The following is a 20,618-nucleotide window of genomic DNA, read 5'->3' on the forward strand; positions in this document are numbered from 1 at the left end:
TCAAAAGCAACAGATATGACCCATGTGGCCCCCCCTCAAGTCTCTGATTGGATACTGCCTGGTAACCAGGGCAACCAGTCAGTGTAAACCAAGAGAGCTGAAAAGTAGTGTTCAGACTGATATGTTATACATCAAATCACTCCAGCCTTTATACATTACATTTTTGGCTAACTAACTATATTAGAAACATTTTTTATTTTGCACAGCCTATCTATTTACCCAGTTTTTATTTTTACACTGAACAATTCCTTTAAGGGTCAGTCCACGCGAGCAGATTTGGGGAGATTAGTCGCCCCAGTGAAAAATCGCCTCTTCTTCGGGACGACAAAATCCCCGAACTGCCTCCCCCCCGCCCTCCGCCGGGTAAAATGAAAATCGACTGCGGCAATTCACACACAGCTCTACGTTTTCCGAAGTCGCCCGAACTTTACTCATGAGGCAACTTTGGGCGACTTCGGAAAACGTAGCGCCGCCTGTGCATTGCCGCAGGCGATTTTCATTTTAGACGGCGGAGGGCAGGATGAAGGCAGGTCGCAGAGATTGTCGCCCCAAAGAAGAGGCGATTTGTCGCTGGGACAACTAATCTCCCCAAATCTGCTTCTGGATCTTCCATGTTCCAGGGCACATACTGAAATGATGCTTATATAATAATTAGCGCCCTTAGTACTTGACAGCCACAAAGGGATCCAATGCAAAATCATAAAATCAGAGCTGTGATTGGTTCATTCTGCAAACCACAACGTCAACCTTCACAATGGGCCAATCAGGCAGTTATCAGACTGGTTATTAGTCATTAGACAGGCCAATCTAGGTACCATTCTGATTATGTTGAAGCCAGGATACTGCCATTGCTTGTTTTGACAGTGAAGTGCAGATATCATGGGAGGAATGCACCGTGAATGCAAACTGTCCATTAAACTATCTTATAGGAAAAGCAAAGGTGAGAATAGTATACCACTGTCTTAAACATTTCAATGAAGTTAATGAAAGGGGAGTGCATTCCAGTACAGGTGACAGAACAGCTCTTTCCCTATATATAATGTGGTCCATTGCAGGAGACTGATATAAATATATAAAGAGTTGATCTCATACCTTGTTGCGTTGACAAATATGAATGCATTATCCAAAAGATGCGAAACGTTGAACTGGAATGTGATTTTGAATGAGCTCTAAGGGGTGAATAAAAAAGAGGCAAGAGAGAATACATTTTCAAAACATGACTCTTATATGTTTTGTATGATCAAATATGTATTATTATTATTAATAATGATTAGTTTACAGTACTAAAATAAGGAATGTATTATCTGGAATCACTTAATCCCCAATGATCTGAAATGCATTTACTGGTCCATTTTCAGGATCTCCCCTTTATAATATGAGTGCAGTAGGGCTTGTGCTGCAAATTACTGTATTTTTACTATGTTTGGTCCTTGTGAGATGGATAATTAGAGTCCCAGGTCACAGACAAATAGAAGGCAATTATGCGGGAGTATTACCTTAACGGCTCTTACAGATGAACATTTTTAGCTGCACTCCAGTTTCATGCGTTCAGCCGCAGGAGTAGAAGCATTGAATTCTTTTCAATGGGGCTGTACTTACACAGACGCATGTAAGCGCCGAACGCAGGAAAAATGCAACATGCTGCGTCCCAACCTGTGTTTGGCGCTTACATGAGTCTGTGTGAGTACAGCCCCATTGGAAAGAACTCAGTGCTTTTACTCTTACGATCCCCTGCGGCTGAACACATGAAACCAGAACGCAGGGGATCGCAGCTAAAAACGCTCGTCTTAGAACATAAGGATGGAGGTGTTTTTCCTTATTTCTTTGGTCAAACTGGCCTGGGGGCTGGGCAATTATTCCATTGGTTGGAGTATAAATTATAACGATACTCAGGCCTATTAAAGGATAGCATCCCCTCTAGCCCAGCAGGAATAATGCAGCCAGCTCTCTCACTCTCTCTCTGGGGGTATTAAGCAGCGCGAGTGTCAGAACTGTTAAGCTTGGGGTCGTTTGGGGTGGTTACTTTTAGGGAAAAAATATTGCTCCCATTCTTTTTTAGTAATATTAATAATAGCAATGTGTCACTATGGATTTAAAGGGGCACTATTACATGTTGGGGCACATTTACTAAGCTCGAGTGAAGGGTTCGAAGTTAAAAAACTTTGAATTTCAACGTTTTTTTTTTGGGTACTTTGCCCATTGAATAGGCTACTACGACCTTCGGCTACGACTTCGAATCTAAAAATCGTTTGACTATTCGATAGTCGAAGTACTGTCTCTTTAAAAAAACTTTGACTACCTACTTCGCCAATTTAAACCTACTGAGCATCAATGTTAGCCTATGGGGACCTTCCCCATAAGGTTTCTAAGCTTTTTTTTGATCAAAGGAAAATCCTTTGATCGATGGATTAAAATCCTTCTAATCGTTTGATCCAAAGGATTTAATAGATTTTTCCTTTGATTGTTCGATCAAAGTATTTGCGGTAAATCCTTCGACTTCGATATTCGAAGTGGAAGGATTTTACTTCGAGGGTCAAATATCGATATAGTTAATGTGCCCCGTGGTCAGATACTGTGCAATTTCTGCCCATGTGTGACCACCTTTTTTTTCTAAATGCTTCAGAAAGCAAAACAAAATGAAAACAAATATATTAACATTTTTGTAAATTTTGCTTTAGACAAATCCATAGGGAAAATAAAAACCGGAGGTAAAAAAATTTGAAATGATGACTTGTTCAACCACTGCACAACATTAAGGGGCAGATGTGTCAAAGGTCGTTGTGAATATTCTAATTTAAACAATTCGAATTTCGAGCTAATTTTTGTGTATATCCACTAGGGAATAGTCCAAATTCGATTTGAATTTGAAAAAAATTCTAAGTTTATTGTGTAAACTCTATTTAAAAATTCAACATCGACCATTCGCCATCTAAAACCTGCCGAATTGCCATTTTAGCCTATGGGGGACCTCCTCGAACCTATTTGGAGTCAATTGGTGAACTTTGAAAAATCAAAGGTTTTTTTTTTTTTTAGAAAAACTTCAATTCAAATTTGATTGAATGTGCTATTACGTGATTCGTATGATTCTAATTCAGATGAATTCGAACGAATATGGAGTATTCATCCGCAAAAAAACATCGATTTTTTTTAATACATTTTGGTTGGTCTATTTTAATTCGAATTTCGAAGTTTTTTAAATTCGAAATACGACCCTGAATAAATCTGCCCCTAAGTGAGAGAAATCCCAACATGGCCCTCCGAATGTACTAACAACTTTATTCTGCAGTTAGTAAGGAATTTTTTGGCTTAGTGACTAAACTGTAACCTGGAATAAATCTACATTTACCAGTTCCAGAGACAGAACTATCTGGAAGTTGCACAAGTGGCATAACTTAATGTTACAACTCAGTCCCCCTGCCAAAAAATTCCTCCTCAGGAAATACAGAGCAAAGTGCTTAGCACACAAGATAAATCTGTTCTCTCACTGTGGAACGATAGGGAAATCTCATTCCAGGAATCAGAACATAACTTGACATTCCAAGGAAGGGAAAATGTGTCAAGTGTTTTGGAAATGTTCATTACTCAACAATGATAACATAAGTAGTATTCCAACACAAACTCATTGTTTGTTAGTCATGTTTTAATTAAAAAAGATTATTTACTATTTTGGGACAAGTTTGGGAAAGTTTGTTAAAATTCATTATCAAATGTTTTCCCCACAATTAGAGAAATTCACAGAATAAAAATGTTTTTTTCAAATTTGAGTTTTCTGAACTCAAAATGATATTAAAAATGTAGTTTTTAATTTTTAAAAACGAAGAGTCAATGCAATTCTAGCACTCAAGAAAAAAACCACAAAAAAAGTGTAATTGCTAGTTTTTTTTCCATTGATCATGTTTTGAAAAAGCTTTAATATAAGAATTAAATCTGCCTCTTTGAGTAGTGACTATCAGGGATGTAGCGAACTGCCGATTTGGTGTTCGCGAACGCCGTTCGCGAACACCGGCAAAAAATGCGAACGTTCGCGGACAGTTCGCGAACTTCGAACACCCGCTAAAATCGTTCGATTCGAACGATCGAAGGATTTTAATCATTCGATCGAAGGATTTTCATTCGAATCGAACGATCGAAGCCATTCGATCGATTGCTTTTCATTCGATCGAATGCTTACAATCGTTCGAACGAATGGAAATCGTTCGATTTTTAGCGGTCGAAGGAATTCGAATGGTCGAATGGTCGAACGATCGAACGATCGAACGCGAACTCAAAATGCGAACGTTCCCAAACGTTCGCGAACATTCGGCGGACGCGAACGGTCGAAGTTCACGCGAACTAGTTCGCAGCAGAACAGTTTGCTACATCCCTAGTGACTATGGTGACCTTGAATAACACAAAGGGGCAGATTTATCAAAGGTCGAGGCGAATTTTCTAATGAAAAAAAATTGAATTTTGAGTTATTTTTTGTGTACTTCAACTAGGGAATAGTCCAAATTTGGTTTGAATTTGAAAAAAATTTGAAAATTCAAATATCGAAATTTATGATGTACTGTCTCTTTAAAACTTCGACTTCGACCATTCGCCATCTAAAACCTTCTGAATTGCTGTTTTAGCCTATGGGGCACCTCCGAAAACCTATTTGGAGTCAATTGGTGGACTTTTTAAGTCAAATAGGTCAGTTTTCGATCAAATTGGTCAGTATTCGGAGGAATAACGCATTCAATCGAATTTGATTCAAAGTTTTTTCCAAAAAAAACCCCTTCGAATTGAATTAGATCGAATGCGTTATTCCTTCAATTCGAAATCGGTCGAATATGGACCTATTCGATTGACAACGGACCTATTCTACTTAAAAAAAACATCAACTTAATTTCGGTTGGTCTTTTTGAATTAGAATTTCGAAGTATTTTCAATTCGAAATTCGACCCTTGATAAATATGCCCCAATGGGTTGCCTAGATACTTGTGTGTCCCATTTGGAAAAATTTAACCAAAAACAATATGGCACTAGCATGCTGGTACAGGTATGGGACCTGTTATTCAAAATGCTTGAGATTCGGAAATTTGGATCTCCTTACCTTAAGTCTACTTAAAGTAATTTAAACGTTAAATAAGCCCAATAGGTTTTTTTCCCTTCAAAAATTATAAATACTGTTTTATTATAACAGAGAAAAAGTAATATTTAAAAAATTTAATTATTTGATTAAAATCGAGTTTATGGAAGATAGCCTTCCTGTAATTCAGAACTTTCTGGATAACGGGTTTTGGGACAACAGATAGGCTAATAGGTTAATAACTTTACATTCATTGAATTTTAAAAATATATTCTGAGCTATTTTATTATTGGTGGTGGGAGGTGTGGATTGGTCGCCCTTGGATTTAGACAATTTCATCCAGAAAAATCTATTTACTACTAAAAATAATGTCTTATAGTGTATTTTATTATCGCATTTTTCAACAGATATGACATTTTTGTAGTTGTGTATTCAACTAGTAGAGCTAAGTAGTGATGAGCAAATCTATCCCATTTTGCCTCGCTGAAAAATTTGCGAAACACTTTCTACAGTAATACAATTTTTATCATGGTGAATCTCCCACATGTTAGCAACATAAAGTCAGTAACAATAGTTAGTAGCAAGAAAAAAAAACAAAGCCAAAGAGATCATTGTTTTTGGGTTTACAACAAGGATTTGTAGAAGGGAGGTGCAGGGAGGTACACTGGCCCTATAAACAACACACTATTTTGTATATATTCTTTGCTCCTTTCTATAAATTCTTCATAATGTCAGCTTGAAATATTAGGGTGCAATATCTGCTTTAAAAGTGTTCTACAAGGTCACATTGGACAAGGCATTGTCTTACCATTTCATTCTCCTTTAGGAAAGGATATCCTATTTTGCATGTAACATCGTGATCCAATTCACAGCTCACTTTCTGCTTATCCTGTAGAACACAACCATCCACAGTGAGTGACAACACCCCTAAATCTGTAAGGTACAGTACAAACTAGGGGTTCATAGTACAGACAAGGCCAACATCATCTCATCTGGGGCAAGATCTCAGTGAAGATCATTGTGTTTCTCTGCACTTTTACTGACAAATACATTAGTGCAAAGTCAAAGTGACACACAGAGGTATTTGACATGGGATATTTGACTCCAGCTATCTGCAGCTAACCCTGGTGATATAATGCAGGACCCACAAATTTTAGTAGCATGCAAATAAAAACACATTTTCTTCTTGTTCTAATGTGTTACACTGCATTTTCTGCCTGTTTAAAGGCATTTTCTGATGGAATCATATGATATGCGTGGAGATGCTTTATGCCTGTAAAGTCATTAGTCACAGAAAGGGTCAGTGCACCTTTATGGGGAAAGCACATTGATTTATTTTATGTCTGGAGGAGGCAACAGCTGGATAAAGACAATGAGTACCTTAGTTCTGTACCAGCTGTAAAGACATAGGGGCCGATTCACTAACTTCGAGTGAAGGATTAGAAGTAAAAAAGCTTCGAATTTCGTAGTGTTTTTTCGGCTACTTCGACCATCGAATGGGCTACTACGACCTTCGACTACGACTTCGAATCGAACTATTCGAACTAAAAATCGTTCGACCATTCGACCATTCAATAGTCAAAGTACTGTCTCTTTAAGAAAAAACTTCGACCCCCTAGTTCGCCATCTAAAAGCTACCTAACTCAATGTTAGCCTATGGGGAAGGTCCCCATAGGCTTGGCTAACTTTTTTTGATCGAAGGATATTCCTTCGATCGTTGGATTAAAATCCTTCGAATCGTTCGATTCAAAGGATTTTATCGTTCGATCGAAGGAATAATCCTTTGATCGTTCGATCGCACTATTTGCGATCCTTTCGATATTCGAAGTCGAAGGATTTTAATTCCCAGTCGAATATCGAGGGTTAATTAACCCTCGATATTCGACCCTTTGTGAATCGGCCCCATAATGTTGTTTTTGGTTTACAGCGTAAAAACACATGAAGGGAAAATTGAACATCTTGATAAATAGGATATTAGGTTTGAAATTGACCAACTGTTCACCTTAAAAAATTAGGGGGGCACAACTGCTAGTGCAAAGAAAGTGCAAATCTTAGCAGATGTTGGACAAATACTTCCAAGAGCCTCATGTGCCAATAAATAAGGATTAACAGAATGGAAACTTGTGCTTTCGCTGTCTGGATGAGAACTATTATTTGTAGTAACCCGGACCCCAAATTTGAACTAAGTTTGAACATGTTATACTTATACTTTAGATCATGTAATATCAAAGGTTTTCCAATACTTAGGGGCAGATTTATCATGGGTCAAATTGAAAATTCGAATTTTCGAATGTACTGTCCCTTTAAGAATTTGAATTCGACTATTTGCCATCTAAAACCTGCCGAATTGGTGTTTTAGCCTATGGGGGACCTCCTACAATCATTTGGGGGGATTTTTTTTTTGGGTGAAAAAACTCGAATTCAAATCCGATTAGAATTTGCTGGTCAATCCTATTCACCCGAATTGAAAAAAATTCGAATTATTAATACATTTTGATTGCTCGTTTATTTTTTTGAATTTCGAGTTTATGTGAGTTTTTATAAACTCCCATAAACTCTAAATTCGACCCATGATAAATATGCCCCTTAATGTATTCCATTGCAAAGTCTCAGGCATGCCAGTGGGTCTTTACTTACAGTCACAGTAGTTAAAGTTGAAAGCAGTAAAAAATCAAAACATATTTTTTCTATTTTCAGAGTTGATTTCCACCTCCATGGATATAGGCCAATCATTGGTTGACTGTATAGCACCCTTCCTAGACTTGTATGACTTTCCTTAAATGATGTGTTGTATTATTATTTATGGATATATCTCAGTTATGATCTCTTTGGTGAGCACAGGATAGACCATGGGATGGGGGATACTTTCCCAGGAGCCTACAGTTATGGACAACCATAAGAGACCCCTGAACACATGTTTATGTTTCTGCCTACAGGGAATGTAGCTGGAATATGATGTTATAAAGGATTTGGGATTTATACATATCGTCATGGAGTGGGTTGCTTGGGTGGCCATGGCTCTCCTTGTTCATCTAGTTTGGCAGCCTTGGCCAAACTAGTTTTTGTAAATCACCTTTTTGAACAATGTAAAGGCAAATTGCGCACATTAAAGGGGACTAAAGTGTAAAATAGAATAATACTAGAAATGCTGAATTTTGTATACTAAACATAAACATGAACTTACTGCACCAGAAGCCTAATTAAACAAATGATTTATGATATTAAATTTGAAATCTTGTAAATTTGTTATACAACTTTGCATGACCAAGACCATGCACATGCTCAGTGTGGTCTGGGCTTCAGTTGGGAGGTTAACCTTAGGGATCGTCCTAAATTATCAAAATAGCGCAAGTCAAATCATTTCTGCCATAGAAGCTGATACAGCGAGACTGATTAATAATCAGAATATACAGACTGCACTGGGTCTATGGATACAAATCTCTTCACGGTCGCCGGCTGCTTTAAAGGGAAACAAACAAAGCTGCTCGAGTTCTGGGAAGTAAGGTGGGGGGACTCCCCCCTGCCATTTGTAAGTATGATTGTTTCCCTGCAGAGCAGTTAGGGGTGTTTGAAGTTTCATTTCCACAGCAGTCAGAGCAAGTAAAACGAAGGAGAGATTTCAATGCATACAGTCAGGTTTATTATAAAAACGGTACACATGTTTTAATTAAAGTATATTGGAGATAGATTTCTTTTTTTATTAAAGATAGTAAAAAATGGGATTTTATTTTTCTGCCTTTACATCCCCATTAAACACAGAGAGAAATTGCTCACATTGCCCATAACTGGCAAGCCAAAGATCAGGAGATGCCTACAAATTCCTATTTACTCTGATTGAGATAAATGAGCTAAAAGACAATTGAAATCACTTACCTCCGTTGCAGCCAGTATAATGTTTGGGGAATATTTCACCACCACCCTGGCATTATACGCGCTCTTCTTTATGTTCTTAACCGTCAGAGTCAGATTGAACTTGTCCTTAGTGGATTTCACAATTGCTTCATTAAAGCTGTGTGAATAAATGACACTTTTACGATGCTTTGAGGAAAAGCATCTCTACTATATATACATATATACATATATACATGCAAGCATTCACTCCCAATATGGATATCTGGCAGAATATTTACCAGAGAGATCAGTGATGTTATGGCAACGTCCTGGGAATCACAGTGATTGATATTCAGCAGTATAGAACCAGATTTGCCTTCTGTACATGTTATTGCTGGATCTATTCTAAGCAACGTTTCTTTTGGTCTTTATTAATGATTTTGTTTTTTTTAATCATTATCCTTCTTATTTTGGTATCTTCCATCCTGTGGCTGGTTCCTGTAGCTATCAGGGTCACTGTCTCCAACTAACAAAATGACTGATAATAATGCAGTCACTTGAATTATTATTCTTATTTGCTTTTTAAGCCCTCCAGTTTGATTTCAAAACTGCTACTGGGTTGTCAGGGTAATTAATCCCCAGTAACCAGATAACAGTTTCAGTTTTAAGCCTGAGCAAAAAATGTAAATACTTTTAATATTAACAGGTTCATAGTTTGCCCCCCAGGGCTCGTAAATCATCAGAACCAATCAAATACATTCCAAAATTTCAGGAATTAAAAGACGGGTTTAATGTCATGCCCTGGTCTGTGCAGGCGACACCCAGTTATATCTAAACACCCACTGATCCATTTGACAACTTGTCAGAAAAAGATGATTTGAAATGCTAAGAAATATTACTTCTGCAGTTCCAACCATAATCAAGCAGTTAAGTTAATCAGTGGCTGTAAGTAGCGATAGTCGAATTTGTCCCGTTTCGCTTTGCCATGAAATTTTCGTGAATTTCCTTCGAAACAGGCGAAAAATTTGCGAAGGGCGAATTTTCATGCCGGTGTCAACATTTGGCGTGTATTAAAGTCAATGGGCATTGCACCCGGCGGAATTGTTGACGCCGGCATCATAAAAAAAAACTTTGATTCATGCAATTTCGTGAATTTATTCGCCAGCGGCGAAACTAGGAAATTCACCGCAAATTCGCCCATCACTAGCTGTAAGTGATACAACTGCTGATACATTCAAAAACGCCAGAATCATGGATGATTTGCAAACCATTAAATGAATGACAAGCCCCCTCACTTGCTAAACTATACAAGTACATCCACTTTAGTATGTGTGTCGGCCAAATATATTACCTGGTTCCATCCATACTTATTTTGGCATCCAGGACTAAGTCAGTGATACATTTTTGCTCCAATCCACAGTCCATCGTGAAAGGAATCTATTAAAAGAATAAAGATATTTAAATATTAAAGAATTTAGAACTATAAATGGTTCTTCACTATGTAGCCAACCATAATATTTCCCACTGTGGGATGTAGCCCATAGAAAAAAAGCAGCAGATAATTCTGAAGGAATATACAGGAAGGATATGTTTCTGATGAGCCAAATCGGACTTTCTTATTGTTTGGCCCCAAGCCAACGATTGATCATAGGAGGAGCCTAGAGGACAGTATCAACTGTCCAATACAGGCATGGGATCTGTTATCCGCTCAGTATTACAGGAAGGCCATCTCCTATAGACTCTGTTTTATCCAAATAATCCAACTTTTTAAAAATGATTTTCTTTTTTCTCTGTAATAACTCTTTTAGATATAGAAAGAATGTGCTTGAATAAGTTGTTTCTTACTTTATTGGAAGTTTCTGTAAAAACCCTACTAGTTTCACCCACCTGCCCACTGAATTGTCTGTGCAGGGGAGCAGATAAGCTGACCTGATAGGGAACTGAAGCATGTCTTTGCTTGTGTGATTGCAGGGCTGTGATTGGCTGTCCCCCTCCTACTGTGCTTCTGGCAGGAACCGTTAGGACACGCCCACCCCTCATTTGAAACATGTACAGGGACCAGAGAACATCTATAGGGAGCTCAAACAAACCTCTGATTTTTGAAGACAATATTAATTTACATCCGAAAGTAAAACCAGCACCATGTAGTATACATTATTGCCTTGGGTTTTTTTATTTATTCTTTATTTCTCCTTTAATCCTTGTTGGAAGCAAAACCAGCCTATTGGGTTTATTAAGGGGGTTATTTATTAAAGGTTGAGTTGTGTTTTTCCCATAAAATTTGAGTTTTTTCAAGGGTAATTTCAGGAAAATCTCTAATTTTCCGGGATATAAAAAACCCCTGAATTTTCAAGATTAATTTTCCGGGATATAAAAAAACCCTGAATTTTCAAGATTTATTATGCCCAAAGCTGCAAAAAGCTTGAATCTGAAATTACTCCAGCTAAAACCTGTAGAGGTCATGTACAAGTCAATGGCTGTAGCCTTCATGATTTTCATTTTGTTTCTGTGGTTTGCGCTCAAAAACTCGAATTGAGTATTCAGGCCCCCCCCAATTTGCATTAATTCTGTTTTTTTACATTCAAGTTTTTTCATAAAGTGAGTTTATTCGAGGTACAAGTTCAACCATTGATAAATAATTATTTGGTAGATTCAAGGTATGAAGATCCAAATTACGGAAAGATCCGTTATCCAGAAAAACCCCTGGTCCCAAGCAGGTCCCAAAGATGCTAACTGGACTTAGCACAAGTGCAACTGCATAAATTTTAATGAACTGCCCACAGGGGCATCTCCCGCTGGTGCACCACAATTATGCTGGAATCGTGGGAAAATGCTGCATTGTGGGGAAGGAACACGACAATTGAACTTTAAACTGCACGTATCGCACTGTAATGTGTTATCCATAAACCCTTTATCCAGAAAACTCTAAATAACGGGGAAGGCCATCTCCCATAGACTGCATTTTAATAAAATAATTCTAATTTTTAAAAATTATTTCCTTTTTCTCTTTAATAATAAAACAGAACCTTGTACTTGATCCCAGCTAAGATAAAATTAATCAAAGGATTCCTTAGTAGACTTAAAGATCCAAATTACAGAAAGATCCCTTATCCGGAAAACCCCAGGTCCCAAGCATTCTGGACAACAGGTCCAATACCTGTAAATGACCCCCTAATGTCTAAAAGAAAAATGGAAAGCAATAGAACAACTTCATGAAAACTAGTTATATTCTTAAAATACAACAAAACTGAATTAGACGGGAATTAGACAGAAATATGTAACCCTCTCTGCTTTCATTTTATAAACATTTATAACATGTCCTGATTTTCCTTAGATATTGCAACAAATGACCCAAGTTAACAATGCGTTTTTCTGTTTAAAAACAAGCCGGCTTGTGCACGCTGAGTGAAGGAAACCGTCCTGCCTTGTTGTTTTCCTGTGTGCAGTGAATTGAATGTTAGCTCAGTACAAATGAGCGACGTGACTTCATCCTGTGCATTGCTTCTAAATATTATTTCAAATCATTTCCTCCAGATAAAACAATGTCTGGCTGAAGGAAAATATAAAAACCACTGGGGAATGTCTTTAGGATATCACAATATATTAACATTCAGTGATGAGAAAGAAACTTTAACGTAACCACTTGCTCTTTTGCTCAGTACTCTTGGCTTTTGTTTTGCAAATTCAGGGGTCCATATGGACCAGTAGCTCATGAGCAACATGTTTTTCTCCAACCTCTTGGATGTTGCTCTCAGGGTCCTCAAAGTAGGTGATTATTTTTGAATTCCAAGCTTGAAAGCAAGTTTTAATTGCATAAAAACCAAGTGTAGTGCCAAGTAAAGCCTCCTGTAGGCTGCCAATCCACATAGGGGCTACCGAATAGCCAATCACAGCCATTATTTGGCACAGAAGGGACTTTTTCTTTAATTCTGCCAGTTTTTATTATTATCATTATATGGTATATAGAAGGGACTTTTTCATGCTAGTCAGGGCCGGAACTAGGGGTAGGCAGAGTAGGCCTAGGGCCAGGCACATACCTTTCTCAGCTTCCTACCCCTAGTCCGGCTGAGTACCCTCCTCTCCTCTGCAGTCCTGCGTGAGGAGAGCATACCAGAAGGGGGTGACGGGTCAGTCAGCGTGCATGCGCGAGTACTTCCTGCGCGCGCGGTGAAAGGGGCGCCTGGCCGGCATGGCCCGGCCCTGATGCTAGTGTTGCTCCCCAACTCTTTTTACATTTGAATGGGGCTCACAGGTAAATAAGGTTGGAGACACCTGATATAAATGTTTATATATTGTGCTCTTGACAGTGGCAATGTCAATTGACAGGCCCCTACTTAAAAATCAACCACATCATTCCCTTTACTAAATAGAACACTGGATCATTGAATCTTTTGGGTGGAAAAGGCAACAGCTTGTTTATTACCAAAATAACACCCAAAAATATCAAACATTAAAATGCAAACATCTGGAAAGTGTAATAACAAAGTAAACCTTGAATCACGTATTCTTTTACCTGCAAACAGTAAGCCTGTGATTACTTCTAAGCCAAACTCTCCTCCATAACCAACACACATTTCTCCAGGCCCCTCCTCACTTTGTACCCAGTCCTGACACCTGCCACACCCCAACCTTTGTACCGCATCTTGCTCAGTACCCACCCAGGGAAGCCCCTCCTGCCTCTGTGGCTATTACTAACTGCCAACTGCTTTATGCTCCCTCAATACCCCTATGTTTGGTGGCTGCTTAATATAAAAGCAACCTCCCATAACGCCTCCCTTATTACCAGCTCCCTTAGACTACAACCCCATAATGAGATAAGGCCTAAATTATTTGTGGGGCTGCATATTCTCCAAAATATCAATGTTTCACCCATATGTAATTGCTGAATTACTATATTTCTACTTGGAATGATTTAATCATCAACCAATCACCTTAAATATCTCATGCCTTGCAGTGCTACTACAGGTATAGGATCTGTTATCCGGAAACCCGTTATCCAGAAAGCTCTGAATTACAGAAAAAGGCCATCTCCCATAGACTCCATTGTATCCAAATAATCCACATTTTTTAAAATTATTTCCTTTATCTCTCTAATAATTAAACAATAGCTTGTACTTGATACCAACTAAGATATAATTAATCCTTATTGGAAGCAAAACCAGCCTATTGGGTTTATTCAATGTTTAAATGATTTTCTAGTAGATTTAGGGTATGAAGATCCAAATTACAGAAAGATCTGTTACCCGGAAAACCCCAGGTCCCAAGCATTCTGGATAACAGATCCCATCCTTGTACTTGCAATCTTGTCATACACTCTTATTCTACAATCAGTGAACAGCATTTCTTTTTTGGATTTATATTTGCTAAAGCAACAGTGACCCCAGTGTTCATCAATAAACTGAGATGTTCATATGAAAAAAATTAAAATTGCAAAAAAAAAAGCCATTGTGTTTTATGTTATTGTGGATTTTATTGAACGTTTTCTATAATGTATGTTAAATGGCAGTGCTTATAGACAAGAAGAGCAATGTCGTATATTCCTGACTTAAATAGGGTGTATTTTTTATTTTCAAAAATTAATGGTTAAGTGCAATTGTATTTCATGCATCTCACTTTGCTGTAAAAAAATGATGAGACCTGTACTGTCTGGAGTTTCCCTTTGATGAACAGTCTCAGGTATGGCACATGTTATCCAGAATGCTGGGAACCTGGGTTTTTCTGGAAAAGGGATCTTTCTGTAATTTGGATCTTCATGCATTACGTCTACTGGACATCCATGTAAAAATTAAATAGATCCAATATGCTGCTTCCAATAAGGATTAATTCTATCTTAGTTTGGATCAAGTACAAGTTACTGTTTTATTATTACAGAGAAAAATTAAATTGTATTATTTGGATAAAATGGACCCAGTGATTTTCCTTGCAGGTCACATTCTTGTGAAATAAAAATGAAAAGGCAACATAGATTTCACATGCTGATTTTTCTTTTTCACAGATTGATCTTAATGGTTTTCCTTCAATTCTACATTTATACCTCTGCCATCTCCCTCATTTCTATCTCTAGTTTCACTCTTTCCATCGCTTAATAACTATTAATAATATTTACGTTGAATGAATTTACTTACATATGAGTTATAAAAGTTTGGAAGTTCGCTGTTGAGAACTGGCCCCTTTTCTGGATCGGGAAAATTAAATTCAACCAAAACATTAATGGAATTCAAGAAATCGGGTTTTTCCTGAATAGGAGAGAGAGAAAGAAATTAGATATATGTTGTAAGTTATTACTGTTTATCATTCCCCTACAGCTCAATACAAATCATATTTCCTGGTCACAACAGGCTTATAGCCCAGCCTTATGGACCTGTTCAAACAAATAATGATATTTGGAGACGGATGCATTTTTCCGCTTGTGTTTCCCAAAATCAACCATCAAACCAGTAGCTATATGGGTCTATCAGAGCTGAGATGTTGCTCAAAATTAGTGATGGGCTAAATTATTCAGCAGACACAAATTCGCAAAAATGTTTTTTTTTGACACTGGAGACAATTTCAACGCCGGGAACAATTAAATTAACGGCCATTGACTTTAAAGGAACAGTTCAGTGTGAAAATAAAAATTGTCTAAATAGACTGGATGTCTAACATACGGTAATAGCCAGAACACTACTTCCTCCTTTTCAGCTCTATAACTCTGAGTTAGTCAGTGACTTGAAGGGGGGCCACATGGGACATATCTGTTCAGTGAGTTTATAATTGATCCTTAGCATTCAGCTCAGATTCAAAAGCAACAGATATGAACCATGTGGCCCCCCCCCTCAAGTCACTGATTGGTTACTGCCTGGTAACCAATCAGTGGAAACCAAGAGAGCCTCAAAGCAGGAAGTGGTGTTCTGGCTATTATGTTAGACATCCAGTCACTCCAGCCTTTATACATTACATTTTTGGGTAACTAACTTTATTAGAAACATTTTTTATCTTGCACAGCCTATCCATTTACCCAGTTTTTATGTTTACACTGAACAATTGCTTTAATGCGCGTCAAATTGTCGCCGGTGTCAGAATTGACGTCAGCGTCAAAATTTGCGAAACGGGACAAATTCGCCCATCACTACTCAAAAGATGTTATTCAACTTTACATAAAATGTTAGTGTAATTTTTTTTTCATTTTTCATTATTTGTAGTATTTGAGCTTTTTATTTAGCAGCTCTCCAGTTTGCAATTGCAGCAATCTGGTAGCTAGTGTCCAAATTACCCTAGCAACCATGCATATACCCCCCAACATTTGAATTTTGGCCCTAATTACCATGTCCATTTTAACAAAATTTGGCAGGTTATGAAAGTTTGAACACATTTCTGGAAGTTTTAGTGCAATGGTTTATGTGTTATAACAGTTTTGCTAATGAAAGTGAATTGCCTTTTAAGCTGCTAGTCTCAGTTCTCCCAATAAGATGAAATAAAGTAAGGGTTTATTTTCTTTCATCTTTTTAATATATTGATTTTCCCCCTTCTCCAATCAAGATATCAGATCTCCCAAAAGACGGGTGTATCTTAAATAGTTACAATTGTATCTTTGCTTATCTTAAATTGTTACAAAAGTATCGAAGCGCAGCTGCCACGTATTCTGGGCTCTCTACCAAAAAGGCTCTTATTTTAATTAAGCTTCAGAAACATTGTATCTTGTCAGGATATTTCAGTAAGAAACACGGGACTGCTGGGTGAGCTGTCAAAATCGGGACTGTTCTGCAGAAAACGGGACAGTTGGGTGGTATGCATGCATTGATTTGAATAAGAGACTGGGCTATGAATTGGAGAGGGTCTGAATAGAAAGATGAGTAATAAAAAGTAGCAATAACAATAAGGGGGTTATTTATCAATGTCCGAATTTATATCAGTATTTTCTGCTACAAACTCCGATCAAATCCGCTCTGGGTTTTTTCGCTTGTTTATTATTACATTTTCTCAAAAATGTGCTTTGCGGGAAAAAAATCTGATTACGATTTTCACAATCTTTTCGGATTTTTCATACCATTTTCACACATTTTTCAGATTTTTCACCTGAAAACTTCGGGTATTGCACAACATCAAAAAAATCATTGGGACTTCTCTCATTGACTTATATGCAACCTCAACATTTCTGAGATGCCAGATTTTCAGATTCGGACTTTCCCATCCTGGGGTTTAATAAATTCCAAAAAATTCTTGATTTTTTTAAAAGTCCAATTTTATAACAAAAAATCAAAAAATTTTTGTGATTTTTGCATTCGGAGTTTAGTAAATAACCCCCTAAATGTGTAGTCTTACAGAGCATTTGTGTTTTAGATGGGGTCAGTGACCCCCATTTAAAAGCTGCAAAGACTTCGAAGAAGAAGGCAAATAATTCAAACACTATAAAAAATAAATAATGGCTGAAGCTATTGAACCATTGCTTAGAATTGGCCATTCTATAACATACTATTACATACTTAAAGGCAAACAACCTCTTTAGAGGCTTTATAGTGTACATGGGTGGAAATGCACATAGATAACTATATTATTGAGGACCCAACAAGGTCATTGTGATTGGTTGTTTATTGAGCAGCTTTTCAAAATTTTGAGATAGTAGAGATAAGGATTACTGTATTTAGAAAATTACTTGCCACCATATAAAAGTCATGATTGAGACATTTCACGGCATCTCCAATGACTCCTTGGTATTTTCTATCCTGAGAGTCAATGAAAAAGGCTCGAGAGGTGAAGCGGGGTGAGTCCAAGGTGATGGTATAGATGATGTCTGTATGGATGAAATCAGTAATACTCATATATAGAAATCTGTACGGTATAGAACCAAGTTCATGCAGCTTTATTTCTGCCTTTTCACTTACTTGAGCTTGGTTTTTTGTTCTCATCAGACTTGAGCAGTAGATTAAAACAAAACTTTGCTTTGATGCAGACTGTGGGTCTGTTGTTAATATCGCAGTTCTTCTTTTCAATATCAAGTGCGTTAGGCGTAAACTCTGTGGTTACTGTTATTTCAGCAACGTCCCGAGACCTAACAATAGGAAACATTTGCTTTGTGACAAGAAACTGGAATGTTAAATGGATCTTATAATCAGTAGGGGTCATTTAAAGGGATTGTTCACCTTTAAATTAACTTTAATATGATGCAGAGAGTGATATTCTGAGACAATTTGCAGTTTGTTTTAATTTTTTATTATTTGCGTTTTTTTGATTATTTAGTTTTTTATTCAGCAGCTCTACAGTTTGCAACGTCAACAAATCTGGTTGCTAGCGGCAAAATTACCCTAGAAACCACGCCTTGATTTGAATAAGAGACTGGAATATGAATAGGAGAGGCCTGGAGAGAGAGAGATGAGATGAGTAAAAAGTAGCAATAACAATAAATGTGTAGCCTTACAGAGCATTTGTTTTTAGACGGGGTCAGTGACCCCCATTTGATAGCTGGAAAGTCTCAGAAGAAGAAGGCAAAAAATTCCAAAACTATAAAAAATAAATAATGAAGAACAACTGAAAAGTTGCTTAGAATCGGCCTAATACTAAAAGTTAACTTAAAGGTGACCCACATCTTAAAAAACGCTGGGCGGTGTGCGTAATACAATGTCGGAGGCAAATCGTTATGTTTTTTACCCATGATGCAATGTTTGTTTCCAGAATTCCAAGAATAGTTGCGGCTGTGTGGGGAATTGTGCCTGATGCGTTACAACAAACACAATTGCATATGTTGGTGGTCGTAAATTGGATGCAAGTTGCAGGTGACATTTTTGAACCGGGGATAGTGAAACTTCTGGTGCACAGTATTAAAGGGGTGGTTCACAAGAATGGCCAGTTCTAAGCATTTTTTAAATTGGTCTTCATTAGTTATTTTCTATAGTTTTTTAAAATGATTTGCCTTCTTCTTTTGACTCTTTTCAGCTATCAAATGAGGGTCACTGACTAAAAAACAAATGCTCTATAAGCTACAAATTAAAGTAAGTGTTACTTTTTATTACTCATCTTTTTATTCAGACTCTCCCATATTCATATTTCAGTCTCTTGTTCAAATCAATTCTTGGTTTCTAGGGTAATTTGGCCCTAGCAACCAAATTGCTGAAATTGCAAACTGGAGAGCTGCTGAATAAAAAGCTAAATAACTCACTAATAAAAAATTAAAACCAACTGCAAATTGTCTCAGAATATCACTCTCTACATTACAACTCAAAGGTGAACAACCCCTTTTGAAAGTTATTACCATGTGATTCAATTGACACAACCCGTTATTATTGCCATAAATACACACATACCAAAAAAGAGAAGCTCCCCCAAGTCCTCCAATAGTTACATCAGTCAGACCATCACCATTTAAATCCATTTCACCATGAATAGACTGTCCAAAGAATCTGACTTTCTTTCCATCACCGCCTGATGGGATCCGCTGTTTATAAGAAAGAAGATATTCCATGAGGGCAATTAAGTGCTGCTCATTCAAGGTGCCTCCAAAGTTATTATTGAAACAACTGGCTCTCCTAACGGGGTTAAATAAATGGCTGTTTTCCTTAAACATATAATTAATGGGTTAATGGGACCATCAACAAAGCAAGTCAGGGAGCACCAAAGGGTGCAGTTCACGATGGAGTCCTGTACTTACCACATTCCCTATGGCAGGCAGCAAACCCAGGGAGTCTTGTGCCAGATTTGGTTCCCCTAGTGGAAGTCTGACATGAATGAACACTATGGGGCACACTTACTTAAAATCGATTTTTGATTTTTTTTCCATGAATCTCAAAAAAATTTGTGGTTTTCTAAAAAAATTTTTAAAGCTCTAAAAATTTAGATTTTTTAAGTGTTAAATCCATGAAAAACCTCTAATACAAAAATTTGCCAGGTAAAACTTGTCGAGGTCCTATAGAAGTCAGAGGAAGCTGCCATGATCCTTTTGGGCTGCTTTAAATCAATTCAGACTTTTAGAGGTTTTTGTATTTTTTTTTTGCTTGGAAGTGGCAGCTATTTTAATAAATGTCATGACATTTGTGCTTTTAGGGGCAGATTTATCAAGGGTCGAATTTCGAAGTTAAAAATACTTTGAAATTCGAACATCGAAGTCGAAGTTTTTTTCATCGAATCTGGGTATCCTGCGGTCGAAGTAAAATCGTTCGAATCGAACGATTCGAAGGATTTCAGCGATCGATCAAACGATTTTACTTCGACTTCCAAAAACTTAGAAAAATGCTCTAGAATGTCCCCATAGGCTAACAAAGCACTTCGGCAGGTTTAATTTAGCGAAGTATTGAAGTCAAAGTTTTTTTAAAGAGTCGAATATTCGAACAATTTTACTTCGAATCAAATTCGAAGTCGAAGTCTTAGTATCCTATTCGATGTTCGAAGTATCCAAAAAAATTACTTTGAATTTCGAATTTTTTTACTTCGAAAATTCCCTTGAACTCACTTCGACCCTTGGTAAATCTGCCACTTAGAGTTTATGAATTTAGTTGTAGTTACAAAAACCACTAAAATCCTACCTAAATAGGCCCCCAAGGAAGTGTTCTTGCTCCCCTTAGTGCTCCTGCACTTGCAGCAGAGACAGTAGTAATTGACCTCTTATAAGTGAACTAGCTACACATCACACTTGCTCCTCAATCTGCTGCCTGTTTGAAACACAGGCCAAAGCTGACATTATAAAGGACTATTGTAGTTATCTGATTTAACCTCTAAGTATAATTGTTTGAGAGCTTTGAGTATAATTCCAAACATTCATGAAAAATCA

At 37.4% G+C, this 20,618-nt stretch overlaps 1 protein-coding gene across 1 annotated transcript in view; it reads right to left on the reverse strand.

The window, feature by feature from the left end:
- The window catches only part of LOC108718392 (integrin alpha-1-like), a 96,349-nt gene that overhangs the window by 14,485 nt on the left and 61,246 nt on the right, over positions 1-20,618 (reverse strand). Inside the window, 8 exon segments of the mRNA XM_018266178.2 lie at positions 1,093-1,169; positions 5,859-5,939; positions 8,924-9,059; positions 10,233-10,318; positions 15,007-15,117; positions 17,518-17,651; positions 17,743-17,909; positions 19,159-19,289. Coding sequence (XP_018121667.1) covers positions 1,093-1,169; positions 5,859-5,939; positions 8,924-9,059; positions 10,233-10,318; positions 15,007-15,117; positions 17,518-17,651; positions 17,743-17,909; positions 19,159-19,289 — 923 coding nt within the window.

This window comes from Xenopus laevis, chromosome 1L, assembly GCF_017654675.1.
Source record: "Xenopus laevis strain J_2021 chromosome 1L, Xenopus_laevis_v10.1, whole genome shotgun sequence".
NCBI lineage: Eukaryota > Metazoa > Chordata > Amphibia > Anura > Pipidae > Xenopus > Xenopus laevis.